Source organism: Bufo bufo, chromosome 1 (genome assembly GCF_905171765.1).
Source record: "Bufo bufo chromosome 1, aBufBuf1.1, whole genome shotgun sequence".
Lineage (NCBI taxonomy): Eukaryota > Metazoa > Chordata > Amphibia > Anura > Bufonidae > Bufo > Bufo bufo.
In genome coordinates, this window is record NC_053389.1 from 353,948,528 (window position 1) to 353,973,063 (window position 24,536).

At 42.4% G+C, this 24,536-nt stretch overlaps 1 protein-coding gene across 1 annotated transcript in view; it reads right to left on the reverse strand.

Moving 5' to 3' along the window:
* Window positions 1–719: 719 nt before the first annotated feature.
* NPM1 (nucleophosmin 1) overlaps window positions 720–24,536 on the reverse strand; it is a 40,658-nt gene continuing 16,841 nt past the window's right edge. Inside the window, exons 4-11 of the mRNA XM_040404825.1 lie at window positions 23,552–23,645; window positions 22,610–22,716; window positions 22,450–22,535; window positions 19,260–19,296; window positions 15,807–15,890; window positions 12,400–12,510; window positions 1,037–1,111; window positions 720–929 (exon numbers count right to left, since the gene is read on the reverse strand). Of these exons, the coding sequence (XP_040260759.1) occupies window positions 879–929; window positions 1,037–1,111; window positions 12,400–12,510; window positions 15,807–15,890; window positions 19,260–19,296; window positions 22,450–22,535; window positions 22,610–22,716; window positions 23,552–23,645 (645 nt within the window). The 3' untranslated portion in view covers window positions 720–878. The remainder of the gene's footprint in view (window positions 930–1,036; window positions 1,112–12,399; window positions 12,511–15,806; window positions 15,891–19,259; window positions 19,297–22,449; window positions 22,536–22,609; window positions 22,717–23,551; window positions 23,646–24,536) is intronic.

Genomic DNA, 24,536 nt, shown 5'->3' on the forward strand with positions numbered 1-24,536 from the left:
CCCAAACCATTTTTTTTTTACCCAAACATTTTTTTTTTATCAAAGACATGTAGAACTATAAATTTAGAGCAAAATTTCTATATGGATGTCGTTTTTTTTGCAAAATTTTACAACTGAAAGTGAAAAATGTCATTTTTTTGCAAAAAAATCGTTAAATTTCGATTAATAACAAAAAAAGTAAAAATGTCAGCAGCAATGAAATACCACCAAATGAAAGCTCTATTAGTGAGAAGAAAAGGAGGTAAAATTCATTTGGGTGGTAAGTTGCATGACCGAGCAATAAACGGTGAAAGTAGTGTAGGTCAGAAGTGTAAAAAGTGGCCTGGTCTTTCAGGGTGTTTAAGCACTGGGGGCTGAGGTGGTTAAAGGGGTTGTATCGCCTGAGACATTGGTGGCATACTACTAGGATATGCCACCAATGTCAGATAGGTGTGGGTCCTAGAGGTGGGAACAGCACCTCTCTAGAATGGGCACTCCCAGAGTGTAAAAAAAAAAAAAAAAAAAAAAAAATGATGTAAGGGGAACCAGTAATTGGCAGCAGCCATGTCAAAACAGGTGTTTACAGCAACGGAGCAGAGCATTGCAGGACTTGAGAAGGAGCGGAGGGCCAGCAGGGAAGTAACCTTCCCGTTACAGGTCTGGCCAGGGTGTTGCTAAACGCTGCCCATTCTTTCACAACCTCTTAAAACAAAAGACACACAATTACTGTATGCAAGTCGTCAAGTAAAATAGTTTTATTCATTTACATTAGTATAGCCTGGCCCATCTTTATAACCTTAACAGAACATTAGGTGCACAAAACAAGTGGAAAACAATCCAAACAAATTTTCTAACTTAAAAGTATAAAATTAGGAAGGGAAAAACTGCCAGAATTCAAATTATTTAATATCTTTCAGGGTCTTTCGCCAATTCCAGAGGTCATCAATAATCTGCAATGTAAAAAAAATTAAATTAATACATTTTTATACAGAAACACTAAATAAAACAGTTTGTTCAAATATTTCTGAAAAAGCATAAACCACTACTAGTGCGTTACCTTCTTATTGTCAGTCCTGAAACAATTCTTCACATAGTTTGTAAATCTTGCCTCAACTTTTGGAAGGTTACCACCCTAAGTGAATAAATGACAAGTTATTACACCTTAACTTCACAGCAATTATACACTACACGCTCACTTTTCTCAGACAGTGGGATAGATGTATGAATACTAGACATTATCAAGATTAGCTTTTCTATGCTATCTAGTTAACCACCTGCTGGAAAATGCACTTAATTTGTGACTAGAATTAAAAAATGGTACATAACTAGGGCTCCACCCACACAATCATTCCAGAAAGTGTTAAGGGCGCATATTATTGTCATTTGCACAAAAATTTGTGCATATGGATTTTAGAAGTTGCAACCCTTAGCTTGAGACTTTGCGACAGTCTGGTCTAGGGGACAGTCAGACTAGACTCGACTCTATAAAATACACCAGAGTTATCACAGTGGCTCATGCTGTACAAGTCTGGCACACCTTTAGAATGTCTAGATTAAGTTGACACCACCTATTAGTTATTCATTGTGGCGCACAACAGAATTGTGCTCTAAAATGTATAGCATCAGTTTCAAACCATAAATAAAGCGATCACCGTCATATTTCAAACTGATGTTTTTAGACGTCATGACCAAGACTTTCAGTTTGAAAACTGGATTTTTGTACTCACTGTAAAATCCATTTCTCATAGGATGCATTGGGGGACACAGCACCATGGGTATACGCCCAGCTACCACTAGATAACAAAAGTTGGCTCCGCCCAGGTGGGCTATACCCTCTCCACAGCCACTTGGTTATTCAGTTTGTACTAATAGCAGTAGCAGAGAAACAAAGGCTAAGAACCAACATGTCCTAGACCAGGAAATGAAACGAGAAAAGCAACCCGGTGACAGGAAGAGACAGAAAAGAAAGAGTGGGATCTGTGTCCCCCAAATGCATCCTACAAGAAAAGGATTTTACAGCGAGTACAAAAATCCAGTTCTCGTCAATGGCATTGGGGGACAGCACCATGGGATGTCCCAAACCAGTTCCTGAGGGTGGGATTGAAAAGTCATGCAAAAAGTCTGGTGCATAGGTGCAGGAGTACCATGTGACCTAACAGAACCAGGAGAGACCCACCATGAAATTGTTCCAAGGAAAAAAAATGGGAGACGGTAAGGATCCCAAGAGCAAGTGCCCGGGAACAAGGCCTACCAGAAGGAACAAGGAAAACACCCAGCTCCACCCAAGGTGAACCAGGGCTCCCCTGAAGAAACAGGGGAGTAGTATTGCCACGTTTGTTAACAACCTAGCTCTCTGCCTAGAGAAGGATGCTGCAAGATGAGACTCCAAGAGAAAAAAAATGAAATGAATCCACCAAAGGAGAAAAAACAGTCCATGGTTGATTAACCAGCACAAGTGTAGTGACTAGCAACTGTGTAACGCTGTCCAGGAAGGGGCAGGTAAAGCAGCCTGGATCCGGCTACGGAAACGATAAGACGTTAGAAGGGATGCAGAAGATGCCTGAGAAAACTGGGACTACCAAGACATGTAGAAACCAACTTCCAACCAGCACACAAACCACCAGGGAAGAGAAAGGAAACAGACAGGTGCAGATGTTGGCAAGGCCCAAAGGAACTGCCCTTGTGTCCTGTAGCACAACTAATCTGAGAACATACGGGGGTACAAGGAACACCTGGACAATGAGTGAACTACGGGGCCATGTCAGATACTCGAAAAATTCCACCCACCAGCAGGTGAGTGGCGCTAAGTAGCCCTGTCACAGCCATATTAGAGCGGATGTCAAACAATGACAGTTGTAATTGACCACCCAGAGATTCTGTATGGTGGAGAACCTCCAGCGATGACCTGAAAACTGCAATCACGGCTAGTGCCGACAATATTTTATACCCCTGCAGGATAGAAGATCCAGTGGTGAATACGGTAAACTACCAGGAATAGGCCACTCCGTGGAAAGAAAGCAGAGAGACAATAATGCGAGTACTCCATAACATGGGGAAACAAGGCTGTGCAGCATACAGTAGCACTTTACAGGGTTGACAAGGAGCAAACCTAGCACAAAAACAACAACCACCTGCCCATGGTGAAGGGAGTGTGGTTGGTTGTGGACCTCCCCGATCGGATCTGAAAATGCCAGCCATACACTGGATCTAACAGTCACAAAACTAGTCCGACCAAGAAGGGGGAAAACTGGACAACCCCTGTGAGATATGGTTACCAGGTACATGCTGTAACCAGGTTGGTAAGTTGTAGACAGTGCCTTGAGAAGGTACGAGGAGACCCTCGAGCACAACAGTAATGGGGTGCTAGATGCGTGTTATAACCAGAAAAGAGGAATGAATAAAGAGACTAGGGATGGAAACACTCCGTAGGACAGATAGGAGCCCAGGGGAAGGAAGCACCCAATAATACAGAAACTGTATGGGCCAGATATTTCAGCATAGGGCTCAGCACCTGGTATACTGCAAAGACCCGCCTATAATAGGGGTAAAGTGGCTGCACGTTACACTCTGAGAATGGAAACAGAGCCACAGCATCCGGGAATGCTACAGTATCTGGTGATAGTACAGGCACTGTACCTGTAAGGCAGAAATACAGCTGTGTAGTGCAGAGGTAAAACCAGACCAGTGAAATGGGTACAAGCACCTGGAGGTGGTAGATTTACTCCAATTGAGGGGAGCAACGTGGCTGCATGGCGCACCCTAGAATTCGAGAGGTGCAACGGCAATCGCAATAGAAAGGGATCTATACTGCGCCCAGGAAGGGCGAAACAGGGCCGCATGGTGCACCATAGCCCAAGACAGGTGCACACTATAATCAGTTAGGTGCAATGGTCACAGCAAGTGAAAGGCCTTGATATCTCGCCTAGAGATTGAGAAATACGCTGCCAGGATGGAAGAGGCAAGATAAGCTTCTTTCCTCAGAAGCAACAAGAGAGACCACCCCTTTAGAGAAGTCCACACTTGCCAGAAGTGAGGGCCCCTCCCGCGGGAAAGGAGCTGGGCTGAAGCCCAAGAGAGAAAAGGGTCGGGGCCAAGCGGGCCGAAAAAGCCAGGCTAAAGCGTGAGGAAAAAAAGAGGGGCGCGGCCAGGCAAGAAGGGCGTGGCCAAGTGGGCCGAAAAAATTAAAATAAAAAAGGGGACGAAATTAATGCTGTGGCCAAACCGGAGCTCCAGTAGCCATCGCAGGGAGCCCCCCCGTGGAATGGGAAAATGGGGCTAAAGTTTCAAAGGCCAGGATTGAGACCCCCTACATGGTGCACCCAGATGAAGGCCCCTCCGGTAGAGAAAAGGCCCCAACGACTTAGACGCCCTGGCTATGAGGAAGATGGTCAATATGACCAAGAACTGCTAGCTGGAGCCCCTCAGGTGGCATGGGGGGGGTCGTACTTGCCCTCTGCCATCTTTAGGCGCCGCAGGGTCACCCCATCGGCAGACTCAACACCGGACCTGTGGGAATGCCGGCAAGCCACTGCGGATTCAATAATGGGGACTGGGTGACCGGAGAGGCATCGAAGTACGTGTCCGCAGGGGGTGCAACTAAAGTGGCAGCCCACAATGGAGCACCCGCCTGCAGCAGGTGAAAACCTGCAGAAGAGACAAAAGATGAAAAAAATAATTGCATCAAGACCTGCAGGAAAAAAAAGCAGGTCAGGTCTGCCTTCTAAAGACACTAGACTAAAACTGAATAGCCTAGTGGATGTGAATAGGGAGAACATACAAGCGTGCCGAGATGAGAAACATGCACGCGATTTTATTAGGTCAAGTCAAGGCCCAATATTCATTCTTAGGCCTCTTTCACACGGGCGCCCCGGATTTGCTCCGGATGCGTCGCAAGCAATTTCAGTCAGTTTTGACTGATTGCGTTCAGTTTATCGCGCGGGTAAAATGCGTTTTGCACGCGAGTGATAAAAACTGAATGTGGTACCCATTTTGGGTTAGGTGTTCTGTAGATTTTAATATTTTCTCTTATAACATGGTTATAAGGGAAAATAGCATTCTTGATACAGAATGCTTTCTAAAATGTCGATTGAGGGGTTAAAAAATAAAATTTCTCCTTATCCACTTGATCGCGCAGCCGGCATAATCTTCCTTCTTCCAGCACCTGCAAAAGGACCTTTGATGACGTAATCATGCTCACGACATCAGCGCAGGTCCTGCTGAATGAAGATAGAATATCTTCATTCAGCAGGACCTGCGCAGACATCACCACGCGGTGAGCGCGATCAAGTCATCAACGGTCCTTTTGCAAGTCTTGAAAGAAGAAGAAAGACTATGCCGGCTGCACGATCAAGTGGATAAGGAGAGTTAATTTTTATTTATTTTTTAACCCCTCAAATCGACATTTTAGTAAGCATTCTATATTAAGCAAATGCTATTATTTTTCCTTATAAACATGTTGAGAAAATACAGTGAATTTACTTTAATGGGGTCTGGGATTGCTCATCCCCATCATCTAGCAACCATGCGTGAAAATCGCACCGCATCCGCACAGCCCCATTGAAGTCTGGATTCAGTTCACCTCACACATTGCACCCGCGCGGAATTCTCGCTCGTGTGAAAGGGGCCTTAAGCTCATTAAACGGTCACTGAGCTTTTGTAAAACATGATATGTCAGACATATGTTTTGATCTTTGAGGGTCTGTGTGCGAGACCCTTGCTGATCCCTAGACAGGACAGAAGACACTATGGCTGGGTGATGAAATTGATGGGGGGGAAAGGGAACACGATTAGGCTACTTTCACACTAGCATTTTTTTGCGGCTCAGTCATGGATCTGCAAAAACGCTTCTGTTACAATACAACCGCATGCATCCGTCATGAACTGATCCAGTTGCATTAGGTCTTCAATAGCCATGCCAGAGAAAACTGATCAGTCCCCATTCACTTACATTATGTCCCAGGACAGATTCGTCTGGCTCTGCTTAGTCAGGCGTACAGCAAAACGTTGCATTTGGTGTCTACCTCCAGAGTGGAATGGCGACTGAACGGAGGCAAACTGATACAGTCTGCGTGTATTCTATTCCTTGCAGAATACATTAGGGCAAAACTGATCAGTTTTGGACCACTTTTGAGAGCCCTGAACAGATCTCACAAACTAAAAGCCAAAACGCTGTCTCCTGAACCCGTTCGCTACCAGCGCCGTACATGTACGGTGCTGGAGCAATGGGTAAACATGGCGTCCGTTTGCAGGTGCAGCAGATCTCTGCTGTTTCAAACAGCAGAGACCTGTGGATAATTACGGTGACCGGCAATAATGCCAATCACTGTAATTAAATGCTGTTATCAAGTGAGGTCACTACATCTAAATGCACAAAAACCTGGAAGCTCGCGCTTCCTACCGATGACCCGTGTGGCCAAATGGGGCATCGGTACCCGCGATGAACACTTTCAGCCTCGCTGATGAGGCTAAAAAAGTGTTCATGCTGCAATTCTTATTTTGGCCACCAGATTGCAGGCCAGGATGAGAAATGAGAAGAGAGTTTAAATGGATTTTAAAAATCCCTGATAGACCAAAATGAAAAATTAAAACCATTTATACGCTCATGAGCACAAAATCACAAAAAAAAGTAAAAATTTGAAATATACAAAAAAGTTTAAAATCACCTCTTACCCTATAATTAAAAAAATAAATACCTAAATAACAAATATAAGCATCATGGGTATCAACGCGACCGAAATCGCCCATACTATTGAAATAGAAAAAATAATTCCAATATGGCAAATAGCGTCATGAAAAAAAAAGGGTCAAAATGGCCGATTTGCTATTTTTTTTCATTGCTTCTCTTACCCAAAAAGTAATAAAATGTGATCAAAAAGTCAGGCACACCCCAAAATATCAAAAAAACGTAATTAGAGACTTACCGGTAATTTTGTTTCCTTGAAATCCACCATGACGGCTACCATGGGGAGAGATTACCCTTGACCTCTATAGGGGCAGGAACACAGTTTAAAAGGCCACCACCCACTCTCACCCTCAGTGTTTAGTGTTTACAGATTACCAAGTGGGTGCAGCCTAATGATTATAATAGCATATTCAACCACCAGTGACACCATTTTTTTTTTTTAAATGAGTATTACTTCATACTCTCTGATAAAGTTTACATAGGGAGGGAATATCTGAGCAGTCATGGTGGATTCAAGGAAACAAAATTACCAGTAAGTCCAATTACGGTTTTCCTTATCCACCATGACGGCTACCATGGAGAACTACCAGATTACTAGGTAGAGGGGGGGGGGGGGGGGGGGGGGGGGGAAGACGCCTGCAGAATCTTGCGACCGAACGTCAGGTCTGCACTGGCTGAAACATCCAGACGATAGTGTTTTATGAAGGTATTTATATTTGACCAAGTGGCCACTTTGCATATGGCGTCCAGTGAAATACCGGCCTTCTCTGCCCAGGAAGATGCCATAGCCCTAGTGGAATGGGCTCTAATGTTGGCTGGGCTATCCAGGCCCTCCAATGGAGGCCTTTGACACTTTTTTCCCTTTGTTCTGACAAGCAAACTGGACTAAGAGGTTATTGTCTTTCCTAAATTCTTTAGTAGTGGCCAAGTATAACATGGTGTCTCTTACATCAAGGAGATGGAATTGAGATTCTTCCGGCTGAAGGACATCTACGGGAAAGGATGGTAAAATAATTTCTTGATCCGTGTGGAAATTTGATACGACCTGGGAGAAAACCAGGATCTAATTTTAGAACTATCCTATCTGGAAAGACAGAGGTAAGGTTCTTTACATGAGAGGGCCTGGATCTCGCCTAGGCGTCTGGCTGGTGTTATGGCGATCAGAAAAGCAGTTTTGTATGAAAGATGTTTTAATCAGATGTCTGACAAAGGAGTGAACGGGGGTTGTTAGTACTTTTAATACCAGATTTAAGTCCCATTGTGGTACTTTATTCGTAAGGGATGGTCTTATTCTGGAAGCCGCTCTCATGAATCGTTTAATCGACCTATGGTTTGATAGGTCGGAATCATAGAATGCTGCTAGGGCAGATATTTGCACCTTTAAAGTGTTAGGTTTAAGCCCCATATCTAGGCCCTTTTGGAGAAAATCTAGAATTTTCTGGATGCAGGGTGGTGATCTGTTAGGGCAGTTATCCCCTAGCCAGGAACAGTACCACTTCCATATTTTCATATAAATGGCCGTGGTTACTTTTTTACGGCTCAAATTTTAGTGTATTGATGACTTTCCCTGAGAGACCTTTACTTTTCAGCATTTCACCCTCAGGATCCAAGCTGACAGACGGAACAGGCTGGGGTTCTGATGATTGATTGGGCCCTGTGACAGCAGGTTCGGATGGTATGGGATTTCCCAAGGTTCTTCTAAGGCTAGGTCTTTCAGGATGGAGAAACAGCTTTTTTTTGGCCAGAAAGGGACCACCAGTATTACTGTTGTTGGATCCCTTTTGATTTTTTGAAGTACCCTGGGGATTATGGACCAGGGAGGAAACTCATATGCCAGGTTCCATGTCCACCTGGTTCAGAACGCATTGATTGCCCACAGTCAGTCTCTGGGATTCAGGGAGCAGAAGCGTTTGGACTTTTGACGCGAACAAATCTATTTGAGGAGTTCCCCACTTTTCGCAAGTTTTTAGGAAAGCATCCTGGCACAGGGACCACTCTCCCTGATCTATATTTTTCTGCTCGGGTAGTTTGCTTCTAGATTTTCTGAGCCCTTTAAGTGGACCGCCGTTATTGATAGGACATGTTCTTCTGCCCACTGGAAAATTAGTCCAGCCAGTCGGATTAAACCCTGGGATTTTGTGCCGCCCTGATGTTTTAAGTAGGCTACTGTTGTCGTGTTGTCCGAAAATACTTTTAGGTGTTTCTTTAGAAGTTGGCTTTGGGCTACTTTTAAGGTTTCCCATACTGCACGCAGTGCTCTGTAATTTGAAGATTTCGTACTTACTGCGTCTGACCATTTGCCTTGCCAATTTGAGGAGTCTACTTTGGCACCCCATCCGACTGCTTGCATCTGTTATGATTTGGACCTCTGGGGTTGTTTCCCAGGCTACGTGAGTTAACAGGTTTTTCCTTACATTCCACCAGTTTAGATCTAATTTTACGTGGTGTGGAATTAATATTTTCCTGTCCAGTGAGGACTGTTTTCCGTCCCAATTTCTTAAGATCCAGGCCTGCATTGTTCTGGAGTGGGCTTGGGCCCAAGCCACCGTAGTGATACAGGATGTCATGGATCCCAGGATGCTCATGGCTTCTTTTTCTGAGCCTGGAATTTTTGTACTCCCTGAAAACTGCCAGCTTTTCTATGGGGAGGGATGATGACTGGGTCACAGAGTCCAGAAGTACTCCCAGTAATTTTATTTGGGTGTTTAGAGTGGACGAGTTCCCTCCCGTTGCTCCACCTCTGCCCAGCATTGGAATACACCGCAGGAGGGTAGAGGGAGTTCAGGATAAAGTCTTCATCCAGGTACTAACTATACCTCCTTCCGGAGGTGCTCTGTGTAGGTGCCTCCATAGGGGCAGGAAAACACTGAGGGTGAGAGTGGGTGGTTGCCTTTTAAACTGTGTTCCTGCCCCTATAGAGGTCAAGGGTCACCTCTCCATGGTAGCAGTCAGGGTGGATGATAAGGAAACTGCAGATTGTTCAGCAAAAAATGAGCCCCTAAACAGCTTAGTAGACATACCGTATTTTTCGCCCCATAAGTCGCACCTAGGTTTTAGAAAAACAATTTCATTACACCTCAGGTCAGACCACCAGACCCCCAATGTTAATAAGACCTCAGATCAGAGCCCAATATAAAGAAGCCCCCAATCAGACCTCAGATGAGACCCCCATGCCTCATATCAGCCCCCAGCCATATGTTAATCTGCCCCCAGCTACATGTTAATCAGCACCCAGCCTCAGATCACAAAAAGCACTTCTCTCCTGCTCCTGGACGACGCCACTAAACACCGCCCACGATCTTCCTTTATCGAATGTGCTGTGAACTGGCGCGCACAGCGGGAAGTCAGAGCGCACTCACGCTGTGTGTAGCCTTCACAGCCAAGAGCCGGGGACCAGGTAGTGGTGAGTACAGAGCCTATACTGCTTCATGGTTCTCCGGTACTAATGAGTACTTCCATAATGGAAGCGCTAATTAGTATTCTCCCTATAAAATGCAGGGGCTTTCCCTCCCCCCCCCCCACTTTGGAGGGCAAAAAGAAAAAGTGTGTCTTATGGGGCGAAAAATACAGCAAGTATAAAAAAAAAAGTTATGGGGGTCAGAATATGGTGACTTAAAGATTTTTTAAAATAAAAGTTTAAATTTATATTTACACTATTTAGACATAAGGAACCTATACATATGGGGTATCGTTGTAATCTTACTGACTCAGAATGAAGGGCATGGGTCAGTTTTGCCGTAAACTAAGCGCTGTGGGAACAAAACCAGCAAAACGGTGGAGGATTTTTTTTTCCCTCCCAATTCCACATCATTTGGAAAAAAAATTATCGCTTCCCATGATTAATGCCATAATTAAGGGTGGCATTAGAAAGTACAACTTATCCCACAAAAAAATAAGCCCTCATACAGCTATGTGACCGGGAAATATAAAAAAAAAAAAGTTATGGCTCAAGGAGAAATGGAAGAAAAATGAAAATGCAAAAACGAAAAAACCTCTGGTATTTTAAGGGTTAATCTCTTCCTGTTCATGGTGCCGGCTTGCATATGCAGTGGGCAACATACCTGCCTGGTGCTTGCTGTTTCATAACTAAAGTCCGCGGCTGGAGGTAATGCCGATCAGACTTTTAAGGGTACTTTCACACTAGCAGCAGGGGACTCCGGCAGGTGAACAGCCTGTCTGATCCGTCCTGCCGCTAGTTCATGCTCCATCCCCATTGACTATAATTGGGGCGGGGGCGGAGTAGCGGCGGCAGCGCACACCGAGAGGCAGCCTGGACTAAAATTCCTGCATCTGAATGCTCTAAAACCCAGAAGCAAACTGGGTTCACTCCTGAGATCAGGGGAGTCGGATACATAGTGTGGCAGCTTCAGTCCTCCAGAATGAACTGAAGCTGCCGCACACTAGTTCCCATGGAGCCTCAGCCTGTGGCTGACGATTGCTTGTTGTAGAACTATAAAATAGTGTAAAAAATTCAAACAATCCCTCTCTAAAATTTAAAGAAACAAAAAATACACGTATCACTGTGTGCAAAAATACCTGTACTATTAATATAAAAATATTTTTCTAAACAGCAAAAAATTTAAATGGCCAATTTGCTGATTTTTGGTCCTTTCACCTCTCAAAAAAAAAAGTGATCAAAAAAAGTCACACACCCCAGAATGGTATCAATGAAAAGTACAGATCGTCCTACCAAAATGAGCCCTCACATAGCCCGTTTACAACTACAAAAATGTATTAGTGGGTCAGAATAAATATTTAAATTTTTTTTAAAATTTTGTTGGATTAAAATCCACGAAAAACTACAAATACATATGCGATATCACAGTAATCGAACTGACCTGTAGAAAGATAGCTCAGTTTTACCATATAGGGTACATTGTAAAAACAAAACTCGGAATTGCGTTTTTTTTTTCAATTTCACCCCATTTAGAATTTTTTTCCATCATAGTATGCATTATTAAATGTTCGAATTAGAAAGTACGACTTGTCCTGCAAAAAAACAAGCCCTCACATATGGCTATGTAAATGGAAAAATAAAAAAGTAATCGCACAAGAAAGGCAGAGAGTGAAAAAACAAAAAACCTCCGGGGCTGAAAGGGTTAAACTTTGTAGAGTCAGACACCACCACAGCAAGCCCCATGCCGCCAATGATATTGCTCCAGAGATGCAGGGCCCTGCAGGATTGCTCCCACACTAGTCCAGTCACGGGTGGGGGAGGAGCAGTTTACTAAAACTCAGTGACCTTTTAAAAATTCAAATATGTAATGGCAACACCATTTATGTTTAGGGACAATAGGGCAGGTGCTGAGACAATTTTTACTGTGCAGATTTTTTAGCCCACAAGTACCTACTGACCTTTGAAAATAATGAATCATGAATGCATTACCAATTCTTTGCATTTCTATACAGTTTTAGCACAACACTATACATACCACTCATAAAAGCTCTGCCTTCTCTGTTCTGGTGAGCAGTGCAATTACAACTATGGTGACCCCAAGTGAATAGGAAGGAGCCATCCCATACATGTGAATGGAGGCTCCATACTTGTAATTACACTGCAATTGCTGTGGTGAGCCGGTAAAGGCAGGACTTGTATGAGCACCGCCTTCTCTTCAAAAAGCTGATCGGCAGAGGTCTCGGGAGTTGGAACCCTGCAAATCTAACATTGATGACCTATCCCAAGAACAGTAGGAAAAAAAACTTTAAAGGCAGACATTCTGTACTACAGAGAGACATACCTTGTCAAAGGTACCCTGTATTTTTCCTTTCATCTCTTCAAGCGTAAGGGGTGTTTTGGGTGACTTTGGAGTTTGTTGCTTGGCTTCTTGTTTCCCTTTATGTTCCGGTGTCTAAAAGACAAAGAATAAGTTTACATTAAATACTAGTAAGTTCTCAAGAAACCCCCAAATGTCAGCAAATAGTGAATGTAGGGGGAATGCATCAATCTGTACTGACTTCCCTTTATACAAGTACATGCCAAACAAAGGAAGCACACCAATATTAGGGTTGCACAGGGTGTCAATCTTTATTCAATACTTTTTCACTCTGATGCGATACAGGGATTTGCATTTTTTTCTATACTAGGCTGCACTACTGCACACACCATGTTCTCCTAATAGGCCACACTGGAGAAAGGGGGGGGGGGGGCCATCCCTCCTCTGTGATGCGACCAGCCACTGCTGCCAAAGAAAACGCAGAATGACCGATGGGGGACTGTTGGGGAGAAAAGGAGGGCGGAGGACAAACGCACTGTGGTTTTTGTGGTGCTCTGGGTTAATAGATCTTTGTCATCGCCATGTGACCAGTAACATCCACTGGTTACTGGTCACATGGCAATGACATCAAAGGTCCTTTATTTTTCAACATGAAGAATCATCCTGCAGTATTATAGGCATTTGCTTTTGCCTTGGCCTTATTACATTAGAAACTTCACATTAATAGGAACAGTGACCCCATCATGTCCTCATGATGGGCAACATGGGATTATGATTGTCACTTAAGGCACATTAATAAATCCGCAAGTATTCCGCAAAAAGAAGGTCTTGTGAATGGGGCCCAACTGTGACCCCATCCTGTACCTTGTATAATGGGCAACATGGGGTTAATGGTGTCACTATTAATGTGAACAAGGTCCAAATACCCCCATGTGCCTCATTAGTAGTAATCCTGTCAGCTACCTTGTCACATAATGCACAACATGGGTTTAAAAGGAACCTGTCAACATTATGCTGACCTCACTGAGGGCAGCATAAATTAGTGACAGAAATGCTGATTTCAGAGCTGTGTCACTCATGAGCTACAAGTGGTTGCTGAGAACCAGCATTAGGGATGAGCAAATTTCTGATTATGAAATTCGTTCACACTTCGTTTGTAGGTGAAAAAGTGAATTGCGTTATGGATCATAACGCAATTCTATGACGGAATGTATGATTGAATGCCTTCAGAGGCATTCCGTTATTCATTCCATTATAATAGAAGTCTATGGGCTGCTAAACCGATCAGTCCCGTTTCAGTTATGCAGGGAAGTCCTTCCCTTAAGGGTGCATTCACACGTCAGTATTTTTACCTTCCAGATAAACGTTCCTGTTTTTGCGGATCCGAAAATCTGGATGACATGAGGATGCTTTTAGCATGTCATCCACATTTTTGACGGATCCATTGACTAGAATGGGATGACGGAACGCAAAATCGGACAAATAGTAGGACAGGGTATAACGGAACCCACGGAACGGAGAGCACCATGAGTGCTGTACGATTTGCGGATTCCACTGAAAATGAATGGATCCGCATAACGTTCCGTTTTTAATCGGAACTGATGCGGAACACCAAAACAGACGTGTGAATGGACCCTTAATGTGAGGTACATGATGAGGTTATGTGATTTTTTATAGAGCCAGTTAAGGACGCAGTTATACATAGTCTTTTTATTCTATTTTTTACAATTTTATAAGGCTTTATTATGGGAAAGGTTTTTGTTTTTAACTAAACTTTTTTGTGGTATGAGATGAGTTTGGTACCATTTTGGGGTACATACGACTGATCACTTTTGTATTACTTTTTGTGAGGTTTTTGCAGTTAATTTTTTACAGTATTGGGCATATCATGTGATCTTTTTATAGAGCAGGTTGTTACAGATGTGGCGATATCCAATGTGTCTATTTGTCTGTTAAGTTTTACACAATAAAAGCATTTTTGAATAGCTTAAAATCTTGTTTTCGTGTTACCATTTTTTTTTTTTAGCAATTCATTTAGGTAGGATCTCTTCCTGTGGGATGAGATGACAGTTTGGTACAATTTTGGGGTACATATGCCTTTTTGATCGCTTAGTATTAAACGGTGTGAGGCAAGGTGACCTGAAAATTGTTGTTTTGCCACTATTTTTATGGCGTTCACCAGACAGGGTGGATCATTGATATTTATAGAGACGGTCTATACGGACGCGGCTATATCCAATACGTCTACTTTTTCCTAATTTTTATAATTACACTATGGGACCTCAACTTTTGGGGGGTCTGATCCCCTCTACAATGCATCTGTATTGTAATGCGTTGTCTGTAAGTGTATTACACAGTGTAATACACTTACGGCCTGCTTGCCTGTTAGACCCAGGGGGCTGGGTCTCACAGGCTTACATGGAAGGCAGCACGATGCCTATGAACGGCATCGGATCTGCCTTCCCAGCCAGCGGGTCCCAGTCACCGCAGGGACCCTCCAGACACATTGCACGTGCTGTGATCAGCGCTGACCGCAGCACAGCTAGGGTTAATGCGCCAGCATCAGTTTTTTCACTGATGCCAGCTCATGCAGCAGGGGCACGGCTAACAGGAACAGCTGGACCCTTGCTGCTGATCGGGTGGGCGCAGATCTGTACAACGCTGACATTTAAGTTAGAGTCCTCAGCACCATACAGTTACAGCGCTGGTTTCCTACAGGTTAAAAATACTAAAATACAACGTATAAAACAGAAAGTCAATGGAAACTTTGTTTCAAATCGATTTGATGACAAGCACAGAAAACATGAGGGGAAAAAAAAAAGTTCCCACACAAGAAAATAGGACTAACTGCAGCACATTAAGTGTTGAACAGATAGTACAGAAGATATAGGCATGTTATGCAAGGTACATTACTCCAAGTTAAGGGGTTCTTCAGGCTCTCCTATATTGATCACCTATCCTCAGGATAGGTCATCAATATCAGATCGGCAGGTGTCCAACACGCCACTGATCAAGCTGTATGAGAAGGCCACCTGCCATCTCTCTTCCTGTTCAGCATTAATGACCTATCCTCTGGTCAGCAATGTTAAAGTCCGGAGAACCTCTAACTATATTCTCTTCTACATCCCTATACATTCTACCAAATTACACAAAATGTTACAAAGGCATTAGACAAAATGGGGTACCTAGTACAGTCAACTTACAGGAATGGTTTCTGACAAAACCTTCAGCCATGAATAATATTTGAACAGACTAGGTACATTTTAACCTTGCAAAGTGGCATAATTCTAAGTCTTCTACCTGGGACCACTACCAGTTCTTGGCTATTACAGGCTGAGAAAGGAATACACTTGTGAAATGGAATTACAAGCCCACAGTTCAGACTAACAAAAGATACCACTTATCTATGGCAAGAACATAAAACAACTCACTTTTAGAGCTTTAGGAGTGGACGGTTCAGATGCCTTTCCATTGTGGCTTGACTTTTGAACAGATTTCACCTTTACTGGAGCAGGCTAGAAGATTACATTAAATACTTTAATTTTTCAAATTTAAAACCTGTAGAAATTAGTATTTTAAAACAGAAGTTTGTCCTCATACAAAAGTGAATACTGCTTACGGCACCATTATCTTTTCTGCTTACAAATTGTAGGATATGCACAGTATACTGCAGAACTGCCCCTCTAGTCTGTCACAGTTCCTTGTTCACTTTGAAAGTGTTTTCTCACACTTGACATTGCTCACTTATCAACTGGATGTGAAAAATATCTTCACTGTGGACCCCACCAATGGAACCTCCATGGATCACTAGAATGATGGGCTAGTGGAAACAGCTAAACATCAGTTCTATAGGCACTGATTAGTGTCAGGCACATGCTTGACCACTGCTTCATTCTAACTCCTGCAGGGAGGTCAGGACCAGCACTTGACTTGTGGGGACCACAAGCGATTAAACATTTATCATCTATCCTATGGATGTGTCACAAGTATCAAACCTGGGAAAACTAAACAATTAAAACAAACTTCCAGGCTGTGAGCTCTGCAATGCGATTGGCCAGAGCTACAGAAGAACAAGGGCAGACTCCACCTACCATAACTTAGGGAACGGAGATACCGGAGGACATCGCAGGAGAACGGAGCGGCGCCCAGGGATAATAGTAAGTGCAGTGAGATCCCCGGTCACCGCTCTCCATGTCTGTATAGTTAGTTCATAGTGTAATAATTGGTGAAAGGTCCTCTTTAACTTTCATGTAAAAGGTCTTCAAAAGACAAGGGCACTGCCTCATACTGGAGAAGAAAAAGTTCAGTCTCCAGACGTTTCTTTACTGTAAGGGTGCAGTTCTGACATGCATTCTGGATGCAGTTATCAATTTAGCTAGTTTAGCAGCCTCGTTAAACCCTGGTGTTCTGCATTGTGGGAATGATTTAAAGGGAACCTGTCACCAGTTTTATGGTGTCCTAACTAAGGGCAACATAAATAAGTGACTGATTCTCTTAGCACAATGCTGGGTCACTTTCTTTAATTGACTCAGTCAATCTGCCAACATCTTGTATTGAAAAGCTCCAGCTGATAATGATGAGTCATGAATATTTATGAGCTCCTGACTCTCCCCGCCCACCTGCTGCTGAATGACAGTTTGTTTCCATATGAATCAGCAGCAGGTGGGCAGGGGAGTGGCTATAGCTCTGAATTAAATATACGCTGGACTCCATGACATCACGCCGGACTCCAATCAGCTCATTAGCATGCGGCATCTTTGGGTGTATATTATGAGGTAACCATCTGTCACACCAGTAAGTGAATACATCTAAGGTACTTTTTAGTAGTTAGTAAGTGAATACATCTAAGGTACTTTTTAGTAGTTAATGATTGTATATAATTAGTTAGATTATAATCAAATATCCACATGACAGGTTCCCTTTAAGTTTAGATGAATTCTTGAAAGTAATTGACATTAATGCTTATGAAAATGTGTAGAAATCCAAGTCTCACTTCCTTCTGGGAATCATGTCCCCACCTATCCCTTGGTTGAACTTTGTCTTAAAGGGGTTGTCCGGGATTGGTCACATTTGTTTAATAGCAAAGTTACCTTAAGTGTATATATATCCTAGTGTTACCTTAAAGGGGTTGTCCGAGTTATGAAAAAAAATATAGCACTGAAAATCTGATATAACTGAGCTAAGCAAGTTTTATGCAAATAATAAATATATATTTCCCTGGTTCTTTTCTGGCCCTTTGTTTACATGCAATAAAAACAATCTCTGCCCATCCACCTGCTCTGCTAAGGGAGTGAACACAAGAGTTGCCCTGAGTGACATGTCTGCCTGCTGGGAGACTCTGCAGCATGTTGTAAGTGTAGAACTACAAGTCCCACCTGTATAATGACACTGCTAATACACACAGGATCTTCCCCCTACTTTCTTGTGCAATGTTCTCTCAAGTATATCAGCTCCAGTGCCCAGAATTGTCTCTTCACTGCCTGCAGAGCTGTGCAGCTGAAGGGGTTAAGATTCCTAGGATAGAGCACACAGCCAGCAGTGAAGGGGGCGTGGCCAGCAGTGACGTCTTTACAGGCTTGTAAACGACCTTTATCAGAGCAGGAAGAGAAGCTGACATCACAGGTCATGTGACCCTCAGTGAAATCTGAGAAACCAGCCACTGGAGATAAAGTGAGTAAATTGGAAAGCAGGGACCCACAAGGCAGTGCTGCTGGAAATTACATAACCCAGTTTCAAAATATTGAAAACCAACAGGGGGACATTGAAACTGCTAGACAAGGTGATATTGCATGTTTAAACTCAGACAATCCCTTTAAAGAGGACCTTTCACCCATTATGACAATGTGAACTAAGTATACAGACATGGAGAGCGGTGCCCGGGGATCTCACTGCACTTACTATTATCCCTGGGCGCCGCTCCGTTCTCCCGCTATGCCCTCCGATATCTCCGCTCACCAAGTTATAGTAGGCGGAGATTCCAGTCACTAAGTTATGGTAGGCAGAGTCTACCCTTGTTCTGCTGTAGCGCTGGCCAATTGCAGCGCAGAGCTCACAGCCTGGGAGATTATTTTCTTCCAGGCTGTGAGCTCTGCAATGAGATTGGCCAGCGCTAGGGCAGACTCCGCCTACCATAACTTAGTGAGCGGAGATACCGGAGGGCATAGCGGGAGAACGGAGCGGCGCCTGGGGATAATAGTAAGTGCAGTGAGATCCCCGGGCACCGCTCTCCATGTCTGTATACTTAGTTCACAATGTCATAATGGGTGAAAAGTCCTCTAAGTCTTTTTTCAACTGTATTAACCATGTAACGATGCAACTGCACAAGTTGAAGTTATATGTACATTTGGTGGGCGGTTCATGTATAATGGGTGAATCACTTATGTACTTTAGGGTATTTAAACGATATCATATACCAGGGATGCTCAACCTGCGGCCCTCCAGCTGTTGTAAAACTACAACTCCCACCATGCCCTACTGTAGGCTGATAGCTGTAGGCTGTCTGGGTATGCTGGGAGTCATAGTTTTGCAACAGCTGGAGAGCTGCAGGTTGGGCACCCCTGCCATATACATTCACTTTTGGCCTGATAAAGACTAGGATATAGTCGAAATGTTGCCATGTTTGATTGATTAAACTACAAAGAACTGGAAGAGTGCTGAAAACTTTCTTCATTATATGCTCTCTGGAGTGCCGAGGATCACTATGCAGAGACTGTGGGAGGAGTGAAGAAACATGATTGCTCACCAAATGAAACCATACCATGTAAAAATTAATGCCACAACTTTTGACTACTAAAAGCATGTAAATTGAAAATACTGTTCATTCTATGACACAAATATAATTTATGGTGGGATAAACCTGTTGAATTTTACAAAACAAAAATTACCTTCTTAACTGGTGCTTCATCTTCATCTTCATCATCCCTTAAACAAATTTAAATTAACAGTTTAAAATGTTACATTAAGTAAATAACCACTCTTATTGTAGATTACTACCCTCCTAACAGTCATGATAAAAATGGAAAAACTCTCCCAAAAGTCGCACTTATTGTAGACTTAACCCCTTAGGGACCGGGCTCATTTTCACCTTAAGGACCAGGCCATTTTTTGCAAATCTGACCAGTGTCACTTTATGTGTGAATAACTTTAAAATGCTTTGACTTAACAGGCCATTCTGAGATTGTTTTTTCATCACATATTGTACTTCATGACACTGGTAAAATGGAGTAAAACTTTTTTTTATTTATAAACAAAATACCAAATTTACCAAAAATTGTAAAACATTTGCAAATGTTTAAGTTTCAATTTCTCTACTTCTATAATACATAGTAATACCTCCATAAATAGTTATTACTTTTCATTCCCCATATGTCTACTTCATGTTTGGATCATTTTGAGAATGTTTTTTTTTTTTGGGGAACATTACAAGGCTTAGAAGCAAATCTTGAAATCTTTCAGAAATTTTCAAAAACCCACTTAAGGACCAGTTCAGGTCTGAAGTCACTTTGTGAGGCTTACATAATAGAAACCACCCGAAAATGACTATTCTAGAAACTACACCCCTCAAGGTATTCAAAACTGATCTTACAAACTTTGTTAACCCTTTAGGTGTTCCACAAGAATTAATGGAAAATAGAGATACAATTTCAAAATTTACTGTGTCCGGTATGTTTATGTATGCATGTGGGAGCGTTCCCCTTACAGTGTGATGCTGTCAGATAGTCAGGTCCATAAAAATTGGGACATCGACACAATTCTAACATTTTTGCCTCTATACACCACCACAATGGATTTGAAATGTAACTAACAAGATGTGCTTTAACTGCAGACTGTCAGCTTTAATTTGAGGGTATTTACATCCAAATCAGGTGAACGGTGTAGAAATTACAACAGTTTGCATATGTGCCTCCCACTTGTTAAGGAACCAAAAGTAATGGGACAATTGGCTTCTCAGCTGTTCCATGGCCAGGTGTGTGTTATTCCCTCCTTATCCCAATTACAATGAGCAGATAAAAGGTCCAGATTTCATTTCAAGTGTGCTATTTGTATTTGGAATCTGTTGCTGTCAACTCTCAAGATGAGATCCAAAGAGCTGTCACTATCAGTGAAGCAAGCCATCATTAGGCTGAACAAAAAAAAAAAAAAGATAGCAAAAACCTTAGGCGTGGCCAAAACAACTGTTTGGAACATTCTTAACCGCTTCACGTCCGCCCATAGACTATAAACGTCCTATGGGTGGACGTCTATTTCCGACAGCACGTTTTAAAACGTCCTGTCAGAAATAGCAGCTGCACGCTAATCGTGCAGCTGCTGATTGGGTTGCCCGCTGTCAGTGACAGCAGGGCAACCCTAAGACAAGGCAGGGACAGTTCCCAGGTGTCCCTGCCTTCACGATCGCTGCAGACAGCGCTCACTGTGTCTGCAGAGAAGGAAGCGCTGTGCGCTTCCTGTTCCGGCCCGGCGGTCATGTGACCGCCGTGACCGGAGTGTGCAGGGGCTGTGCGAGGTCTCTCAGAGACCTCGATCAGCCCTGCTCTGAGGCTGTACAGCGCTGGATTGCTGCTGTACAGCCTCTCTAGGGGTGCATTTGTCCTGTAATTGGGGCTACTATGTCAGCCCCAGTTACAGGAGAAAACAGTGAAAAAAAAAAAGCAAAAAAGTGAAGCAAATGTCCCCCAGAGGTCTTGTATGACCTTATGGGGGACGAAAAGTGTAAAAAAAAAATAAAGGGTTGAAAAAATAAAATAAAGTTTCACATGTAAAAAAAAAAAAAGTTCCCAAGTAAAAAAAAAAAAAAATAGAAAAAAATAAAATAAAATAGACATATTTGGTATTGCTGCGTCCGTAAAAACCAGCTCTATAAAAATATCACATGACCTAACCCCTCGGGTGAACACCGTAAAAAAAAAAAAAAACTGTCAAAACAAGCAATTTTTGTCACCTTGCATCACAAAAGGTGCAACACCAAGTGATCAAAAATGCGTATGTCCCACAAAATAGTACCAATAAAACAGTCACCTCATCCTGCAAAAAATGAACTGGTACTTAAAAAGTGGGTTTTGGCAAATTTCTTAAAAATTTGAAGAATTGCTTCTAAACTTCTAAGCCTTCTAACGTCCTAAAAAAATAAAATGACATTTCCAAAATGATGCCATCATAAAGTAGACATATGGGGAATGTTAAATAAATATTTTATGAGGTATCACTTTCTGTTTTAAAAGCAGAGAAATTGAAATTTAGAAAATTGCGAATTTTTCAAATTTTTGGGTAAATTTGGGATTTTTTCATAAATAAAGGTGAAATATTTTGACTCAAATTTATGATTATCATGAAGTACAATGTGTCACGAGAAAACAATCTCTGAATGACTTGGATAAATAAAGGCGTTCCAAAGTTATTACCACATAAAGTGAGATATGTCAGTTTTGCAAAATTTGGCCTGGTCAGGAAGGGGGCAAATGGCCCAGATGGGAAGTGGTTAAAAAGAAGGCACCAGTGAGCTCAGCAACACCAAAAGACCCGGAAGACCATGGAAAAAAGGTTTGCAAAAAATTGAAAGACATTTTCTGCAGTAAATTAAAAAAGCGCCACGATTAGAAAGTGTTTACCCATGGGGACTTTTCCTAACACTCCCAAGCGTGGCCACACCTTGGGAGTCTCCTTGCATCATTCGGTTTGATGAGGGTCAAAGGACATCTGAAGCCAATGACTGGCTTTAATGGTGACATGTCACCCATGACCAGGTGGCAAGAGCTGGCAGGGCAGTGTTGGGGCTGAAACCCAACAATGCCTACAATGACAGCCTCAACCAAATGGTGCATATTGACTGATCATAAAATACATGATAAAACATTTTTTTCATAATTTAAACATGTAAGACTCTGGTCACATGTTACATCAGGCTACTTTGTTTTTGTTGAAGGCATCTCTAGTTAGACCAGCAAGATACTTTTGAGGCCCAAATGAAGAAAGGGACCAGTGTGAATGATAACCTCTGTATAGCACCATGATATTTTGGCACTATATAAATGTAGAAAAAAGTTTGCCATGTAACCTGCTTGTCATTATGAAACTTACTCATCATCGTCGTCCTCTTCATCATCATCATCGTCATCATCATCATCGTCGTCGTCATCCTCCTCCTCCTCTAACTTTATCCTTTTCTATTTGGATCAGCAAACAGGCAGTTAGGCTTTGTACAAACAGAAGGGTCAATAAAAACGGCATATTACTGTACCTGTGGAACCTTAGAAGTAGTAGCAGCAGGTCTTTTTGCATTCTTTGTTTCAGTGTTCTCCTCCTCTTCATCATCCTCTTCATCTGATGAGCCCAAATCCTCTAAAGCTAGACAAAAAGACTAATAAAGCTCTAGGACTAAGATTTCGAAAACAAAAAGTTAATATTCTGTTCGGTGTCTAACCTACTAAAAAAGGTCTGCATGAACTTCCAGTAATGAATCTGCTGTGACATCCACTGCTCCCCATGACAAAGAGGCAGCTTGGGAAGGTTTGTTTGTTATCAGAAAATTACCTATTTAACCCCTTAAGGACCCTGCCATATTTCACTTTAAGGATTAGGCAATTTTTTGCAAATCTGACATGTGTCACTTATGTGGGGATTACTTTAAAACACTTACTTATCCAGGCCATTCTGAGATTGCTTTCTCATCACATATTGTACTTCATGACTGGTAAATTTAAGTCAAAATATTTCATTTTTATTTTGTTGTGCTTTTTCATAAGTATATAAAACATTTATCTAAATATAATTATAGTGGATTTGATTAGGTCATATTGCTATATGTATGCATTTTAAAAGATGGCCAAGAGAGGGTCATGGGAAGGACGCTGTTAATAAGGCGTTCTTGTCTCTATGGTTTTATGGCTGAGAAGGATATTCTCTAAAAGCAGCTGGTGCTAATTACCTATACAGTTTGGTATTTATTAATGAAGTAATTTTTACACATTATATATAGCATATCACACATGCTTCAAATTATATTGCAATATAGATTGTAGGCCATATCGCCCACCCCTACGGAGTTAGCACTGCCTCCCACTGAAATGAATGGGGACAAAGACAAGGAGGCAGGGGGGTTTTAGCAGCTGTCTGCAACAAAATACACCTTGTGAGCAGCCGCTAAGGCTCTGCATAGTTCAATATATTGCAAGCTACTTACCAACGAGATGCTGCCCACTAACATATACAGGACCAGACCCAGACTTTAGCCGCAAAATCACAGGTGGCGTAATTTCAAATCCACCAAGTGAAACCTAGACGAAAATTTACAAGTTTATACAGAAGTCCATTTTACCTAAAAATTAAAACACCAATAAATTAACAGAGTGTAACCTCCCTAACCAATTGTTTACATACACAACTGTAGTTCAGTTGACTACTGTTTATGACAGAGCAATTTTCCATTTTGTTCTTTACTCCCTGCCTTCTTGGAGCCTTAGCTTTGTTATCTTTCTGTTCACAGCTGTATGAGGACTTGTTTGAGGCACAAGTTGTACCATTTAAAGAGGACCTTTCACCTCTCCTGACATGTCTGTTTTAATAGCTTCATGCATTCCCCATGTACTGAATTCTGGAGCATCTATTCTTATGTCTGTAGGCTGTCCCATTCCTCTATTATTTCTACTTGAAGTTATGAATAATTGCTAGCTGTCTGCAGTAAGGGTACAAAGAAGAGTTAACAAGTTGGGGGTGTTTACCTGCACAGTCTTCCTCTGTTACCTCCCCTCCGCTAACTGAAGGCTAATAGCAATTTATTCATAACTTCAAGTAGAAATAACAGGAATGGCACAACATACAGACATAAGAATAGATGTTATTACACAGGAAATGCATGTAGCTATCAAAACAGACATGTCAGAAGCAGTGAAAGGACCTCTTCAATATTGCATGATGTTAGAAGTGAGAAGCTGAGGGGGGGGGGGGGGGGGGGGGGTTGAGTTTTCTGGGTTTTGTTTTTTACAGCATTCACTATGCAGTAAAACTGGCTTGTGTTCTTCCTTCTCTGGGTCAGTACGATCACGGCAATTCTTCATTTGTATACTTTGTTTTCGGACGCGGTGATGCCTATTTTTTATCTTGGGGAAAGGCAGGTAATTTGAATTTTTTTTATGTTTTTTAAAACTTTCTTAGGCCCAACATGCAAT